The 6,994-nt window shown below is 34.3% G+C and overlaps 1 protein-coding gene across 1 annotated transcript; it reads left to right on the top strand.

Moving 5' to 3' along the window:
• Positions 1-2,014: 2,014 nt before the first annotated feature.
• Positions 2,015-6,423, top strand: LOC111880923 (E3 ubiquitin-protein ligase HOS1). Its single transcript, XM_023877336.3, has 10 exons — positions 2,015-2,203; positions 2,889-3,276; positions 3,377-3,511; positions 3,586-3,761; positions 3,850-4,242; positions 4,342-4,500; positions 4,679-5,173; positions 5,248-5,385; positions 5,487-5,995; positions 6,066-6,423. Exons 1-10 carry the CDS (start codon positions 2,075-2,077, stop codon positions 6,244-6,246), a joined length of 2,703 nt encoding a protein of 900 aa, XP_023733104.1. The 5' UTR covers positions 2,015-2,074; the 3' UTR covers positions 6,247-6,423.
• The last annotated feature ends 571 nt before the right edge of the window (positions 6,424-6,994 follow it).

Below are 6,994 nucleotides of genomic sequence, written 5' to 3'. Positions count from 1 at the left end.
GCCGATCCTTACTTGATAGTCTTGAAGTACAAAACATAAAATTAATAAAATAACCTTAATCAAACAATAAGCAGAAGAAGAGTCATATAAACTCTTATAAATATACCTAAATATCATAAAAACCATCCAATTAAATCACAACTTAAGATTTTAGGTCAAAATCGAATTTTAGGGTTAGTACAATATTTCGGTCGTACCACAACTAGACCTAGAATGCGCAACTAAGTTTTACTATGGTCCGAACGGTGCACACCTAAACCTGGATGTCGTAGTTGACAATCTAAGCGCTTAAGGATTTATGGATCGATAACTTAGTTTGATTAGTTGATTTACGAGTTAAATCGAGACTTACTGCTTGAGGTACTATCTACTACATTCTTATATTAAGAAATCATATGTATTTTTGATTCTTATATTATATCTCATAAACATCTTTCCTGATTGATGTCTTATGCAAGGTATCAGAGTGATCTAGAGGACATATGGGCCTGTGTGTCGTATCCTTTACCGGAAGAGGACCAAGTTGTGCCACACAAGCTAGAGACAAAGAGTGACTATGGTCCTACGATGTCTTTACCCCTTACCCCGATATCAGTCGAGGATGATGATGAGCCGTTTGAAGACGAGGAGGAGACCGTTGAGGAGGATGAGAAGCACGATGAGGAGTTCGATGGGGAACCAACATACAACTCACCATATCCAGATTCGTCATCCCATGATAACCTTGTCGAGCATGCTGTCACTTAGGAGGAGGACATTGCTGAGTCAGAGCCATTCTGGAGATTGTGACTCCACTACTTCCATCCTTTGGCCGATCCTCGGTATTCATGCTTTAGGCCCTAGGACGACATGCACTCCAAGAAAATCTGTCCCCATTCCACCTGACACAATACGACATTGTGTTTTTTACACTTGATGGTAAATTGTGTCAATTCCGTGTCGAATTTTGAACACGAAAAATGACACGATATGACATCATGTTTTTTACACTTGATACGAACACAAATTCAAATTTTAGTTTCATCATAATTTTGTTTTGTTTCGTGTAATTTTATCGTGTCATGTCATGAATTGTCACCTTAATCAAAATTGATACTTCAACATGCTACATTTGCAAACAACCTGGTTGGCTGATTAAGTGGTCAGAATTATAACAATTTGAAAAAAAAAATATCCCATTTCAGACAAAAAATAACACAATATCAAAATAAAAATTTCATATAAATCTTTTTATGAATTTTCCCTTTAAAAATTTACTATATTAAAAGTAAGTATAGACGATATACATTATAACAATACAATTTGGTCTTTTAGAACTTTTACGCCTCGTTCCCGAGTTTAACAAAAGAAAAGAAGAGAAGAGAAAAGAAAGTCGCGAGAGAAAAGAAGAGAAAGGAAAAGAAAACAAAATTTTCTTTTGTGTTCCCGGGTTGGAGAGAAGTTGAAGGAAAACGAATCATTTTGTTCTTTCCTTCCGAATCCTCCCAAATCGGAAGGAAAGTTAGGAGGGAAAGTGATCATCTCATTTCTCTCCATTTCCTTCAACTTCCTTCATTTAATGAAACTTGGGAACACCAATTTTTATTTTTATTTTTTTCTCATTTCCACCAATTTCCTTTCCTTTCTCTCGTTAAGTTGAACTCGGAAACGGGGTGTTAGGAAATTTGGAAAACATCTATTTACTTTGTTAAGATTTATCTACAAACATAAACTAATTCATAAATACTTTAACGGGAACATTAATGAAGAAAGAGATGTAATCTTGCAACAAATTGTCCATTAATGAAAAGGGAAATGCAAGAGTAGGAAACAATATGAATAAATTAACATGTGGATTGAAAAATAATTGAGGGATCGTTTTGTAACTTTCTGTCTTTCTTTATCGTCTTTTAAGTGACCTGAGTGATAACATTCATAGTATTTGAGGTAAGTTTTAGCAATAAAAAAACTAAAAGGTTATTTTTGGCCTCTTTGGAACTTTCACCCCAATTCCAAATAAGAAATCAAAACCCTCCCTCTCCCTCCCCCCTCAAAACATAAAAAATCAGAGCTGCTCTGAGCTCCGACTGAAATAATGGAAGCACGGAGGCTATTCGACGACGGAGCCGCGATACACTTGGATTCCGATAACCGAAGCTCCACAATAAGGCCTAGTACCGTTCATCCCTCACTTCAACCCAACTACAGCTGCCAGAAAGTCCAGGTATATGCGTATACACACAATGATACATCTATATATGCACGACAGTCTATTTATTTGGTATATTCCTTCTGGATACTCGATTATTCATGCTCATAGCATGTGCATAAGCGATTTAATTAGTTAAAAACGGATTATTGTTATGTGTGTGAAATTGGTCAGTGATTTAGGGTTTTCAGACCTTAAGAAATTTCAGTCCCTCCTTTTTATTATTCTCTCAGAACTTGAATTGTTGTTTGCTCTCGTTTTAAGTTAAAGCCTAGCAATAAGTCTGATTGGAACATAGTTGTTTAAACAAGACCTTTTTTATTCGATTTTTTTTCCTATTGCAATGAGAACTTGTTATGACAGCTAAAGGTTCACCAGAAGCTCTGGTTTGTTTAGAGCTAAACCGTATGGTTCTTCCATAGCTTGTATATTGGTCTCAAGGGTGGAAAACTACTTGTTCTTCTGGTGTAGTCGCATACACATATTTTCATGTATATTTTCACCTCTCTGGAAACTGATCGATCCTTGAAACTTTCAATGACCCACAATGCAATTGTTCTATATGATCTTTATCATCTTTTTAATTCTTTTATTTATTATTGGGGCCTTGGGGGTATGGGGGCTTCTTGCTAGACTCATCTGTGTTCCTACTGATAGTTTAGATTTAGAAGTTTAATCTGCTAGTGGTTTTCAATTTCAGAAAGCATTAGAGAACTTGGCATCTATTGAGCTGAGTGAACTCTGCAACGAAGCAAAAGTTGAGCATTGTCGAGCTACAAGGGACTTAAGAAGCTGTGGAAGATGTGTTCAAAGTGTGTTGATTACATGTGGCCATGCCTCTTTATGTGAAGAATGTAGTCAGCGATGTGATGTTTGCCCAATTTGCAGAATTCCCCTTTCAAAAAATGGGAATAAACTATCTCTTCGCCTATATTATGAGTGCATTGAAGCTGGTCTTATTTCCAAGAGATATGATGACAGGTTTCAAGAAAAAGATGGGGAGAAACAAGCAACAGCAGACATTGAAAGGCTGTATTCGTTTTTTGATGTTGCATTAGAGAACAATCTGCTATCTCTAATCTGCCATTGTATCCTTTTACACCCACGAAATAGACAACTTTTCTTTATTAATAACTGTTATAACCCTCTTAATTTCAAGTTCTGTTCTTCTTAACAGTTTCCCAACAGATATTACAGATGTTTGTATGGATGAAACTGCTGTTTCTAGTGATCCAGTTGTTGCTATGTTGCTGGATGAAGTGGTTGTCAAAGATTGGTGCAAGAGAACATTCAAAAACATCATTGCTGAGCTTCAGCCTATTTGTATCCTTTCACCTTTTCAATTATTATTTAACTTGTGTTTTAGAATCAAGAATGTTTTCTTTAACCCTCCAAAGATAATCTTAATGCAGACGAAATGAAAGAAAAGTCAAACACCCTTCTCAAGCTTACATCAAGGCTAACCTCCATATCCACAGTTCTAGAAGAATTCGAATCATCCTTCAAAGATTCCCTTTCTGCACAGCTTCATGATGTTCACCACTTACAAGAGAGCATACTAAAAACAAAACAGGTTTTTACTTTCTACTTTTTACTACAGATTTCTCATTTCATTCAAGATGTTTATCTTCTAACCCTTTATCACAAACATGAATTCACAGCATATGGAGATGATGATTTGGTATACAAGGCATCAATCTCTTGAAATTCTAAATCATCATGATAGTTTCTCCTCATGGCATTCTGATGTCCGTGAGAGAAAGTCAATGGCAGTCAAACGCGCGTGGCCTTCTCCTATGGGAACTTCAGGGAAAGACATTGCAATGCTGTTCATTGAAGATGCTTTATCAAATCTTGATGCACAACAGGAGTATGCAACAAATAAAGATGATGAATTTCAAATTGCTTCTTTACAAAAAGATGGAGGTTTATCTTTTTCACGAGTTAAAATAGAAGGAATGGTGGGAAGTTATCCTTTTGAAAACCTGAGATCAGCTATTGACATTCTGTTTCTTTGTGGAAGTTCAGATTTGGTTGTAGCAAAACAAGCAATCGTATCCTTTGATTCCTTCCTTATGTTTTATTAACTTTTTATACATCATTCTGCTTAATCTTTCTTGTTTTGTAATTTGCGTCTTCTTAACTTAAATCAGCTGTTATATTACCTGTTTGATCGACTCTGGAAAATACCTGATGACAAATGGAGATACTGTGTAGATGACTTTTCTTCTACATTTAACATAGCAAGACACTCAATATTGGAATCATTTACTTTCTATCTTCTTGATGACCACAGTGATGAAGCCCTACAGGTGTGAAATTATACCATATTTATCCCTAAATACAAGTTGTTTCTTGATTTCTTGAAGGTTAAATTGGTCATTTTGTGGTCATTTTGTCACATGACATGATGACACTACCCTTTTTTGTCATTTTAGTGATGAACCCTAATCTAAAACTGAGATTACTTGATGATTATTTTTTTCATAGGAAGCTTGTGGGCTTCTCCCAGAGATATCGGGGCCCACAACACATCCAAAAGTGGCACAAGTTTTATTAGAAAGAGAAAACCCTTATGCAGCTCTAATGGTGTTACGTTACTCAGGAAGCGAGAATGCAACAGAGTTAGTCTCACTCTCACTCAATGAGGCTGTGACAGGTGTCCGTGTGAGAGTAGAATGTGGGCTTCTGATTGAAGCATTCATGTATCAAAGATCCATTTGCACGAAATTCAAAAAAAAGAAATCAAGACATGGTTTTTATGATGATGATGATGATTTTGAAAGTGGGATTAAAATCAATTGGTTGGAAATACTCGTGACAGAAATTTGTATTCTTTGTATTAGAAGGAATTTAGTTGACCGAATTATTGGATTACCATGGAATGTTGATGAAGAAAAACATCTTCACAAATGTCTTTTGGATTATGCTTCTGATGAACCTTTGACCAATACTGGAAGTCTTCTTCTTGTCTTCTATCTACAGGTATCTTACAAATATTGACCTATAAAATTAACTCATAATATTTACTAAATTGTATTTTTTTCTTATTGTTGTAGCGTTATCGATATGTGGAAGCATATCAAGTTGACCAAAAGCTTCAAAGTATTGAACATGAATTTGTTTCCAAGAACTCAATTGATGATGACGTGGCAAACAGAATGAGTTCCATACAACATTGGAGAAAAGGATTAGTTGTAAGTTTATTCGTTTTTTCGGGGGTAAAAAAGGAAAAAGCAATGAACTTTAATACTTACATTTAGTTGATCATAAGTCATATGTCATATTTGTTTTACAGGACAAAAGTATACAGCTATTACCGGAAGTCGAACAAGAGAAAGTGAAAAATGGTGAAATGACCGAATTACCCCTGTTGGAGAATGATATTCCAGGACAAGCTGATTATCTCCCAAAACAAAATCCTACTCTTCCTTCTCTTCTTTTTCAAATGGGCGATGAAAACCCTTCACCAAAATCGAATTTAACAAATTATGGTACCCCTCAAGTGAATAATAATAATAAATTTAGTGATATAGAAAGAGAAAGAGGAATGAGTATGCTTAAATCCATCAGTAAAAGCTTCAAATTTGATGATATAAACACTACCACTACAACACCATTAAAGGAGTTTAACAGAGGCTCTTCAAGAATTCGGAAGAACAAGCAGCTTTCTCAAAATGACCAAAATGACCTTCCGAGTTCTAGTCCCTTATTCGGGAATCTTGCTACAAATTCTGAAAGACCGAGTAGATTTGGTAGAAGAGATGTTGTGGAAGCTTCTGGTGATGTTATGGACATGTCTTGGAGGTAAATTAAAAAAATAAATATTTTTCTTTATTACAATTTTTTTTTTTTTAAATTTGTGTATGATGTTCAGTAACAAAGAGGAGAGGGAGAGGGGGGATCCTGTGTATTCTTCTAATGGTGGACCTCGATGGAGGTCAGATGATTGTGAAGAAGAACATGATGAGATTCAGATTCAGAGCCCTGAAAGATTTACAACAAATCAAACACCATCAAAAGGATTGAGAAGAAGCAGGAGGCTAGCTGGAAGATGACTGTTTTTTAGAAGCCATTGTTGGCTATAGTTTTGTTTGTGTGTGTTATGATATGAATTGGAAGAGATGAGTCTTTTTTAGAGTATAAATTGGGTTTATTTGAAAATATTAAATATGGGTAAAATACTCTAAATGTAATTTTTTGAATTGGGTAATTGCTATTTGGAATGTTGGAAAGTGGTAAGTGTTGGGTTGTGAAAATTATCATTCAAGAAAAAAAAGGGTCAGTTTGATTGATATGTTCTAAATGTTCTAAAAGACTTCGTATTTATCATCGTAAAACTAGAAAGTAACCTGCAAACCTGCTAATTGAGCAAATTGAAAAGAATTTGAAGAAATGTTTTTGTTTGAATTGATAAAAAAGGGTGTTCGTTTTAAAAAAATAGAACGTAAAAGTTTTGGGTCTTTTTTGAAATTTATCATACTTAAACATGATTAATAAAACTAACATAATGATAAACAAACAAGGAAGGAGTATATTGGTCATTGTATATGTATTTAATGGTGATTTTTAATAGTGTTAGATTGTGTTTGGCGCACAGATCACAATTAACTAGTTGATAAACTAACTTATTTTTTTAAGTTATTATACATTTTCATATTTATCAAACTAAAAGTAACTAATAAATTAGGTTTTTAAAAAGTATTTAAACTAGCTTTTGATGTTTTTTTTTATTTTTTTTAATTTTTAAATATATCTTTAATTAATTATGAAAAAATATATTTTTCTAAATACCTTTTACATTAT

The sequence above is a fragment of the Lactuca sativa genome, chromosome 6 (genome assembly GCF_002870075.4).
Source record: "Lactuca sativa cultivar Salinas chromosome 6, Lsat_Salinas_v11, whole genome shotgun sequence".
NCBI lineage: Eukaryota > Viridiplantae > Streptophyta > Magnoliopsida > Asterales > Asteraceae > Lactuca > Lactuca sativa.
Note: the sequence above shows the minus strand (reverse complement) of the source record. Positions and strands in the feature narration are given on the sequence as shown.

What these genes read in the sequence shown, in the direction of transcription:
- LOC111880923 (XM_023877336.3), top strand. Translation starts at nt 2,075, where the DNA reads ATGGAAGCACGGAGGCTATTCGACGACGGAGCCGCGATACACTTGGAT. An exon ending in GCATACTAAAAACAAAACAG is followed by an intron (nt 3,762 to 3,849) that starts GTTTTTACTTTC and finishes ATGAATTCACAG; the next exon opens with CATATGGAGATGATGATTTG. An exon ending in ATTGGAGAAAAGGATTAGTT is followed by an intron (nt 5,386 to 5,486) that starts GTAAGTTTATTC and finishes TTTGTTTTACAG; the next exon opens with GACAAAAGTATACAGCTATT.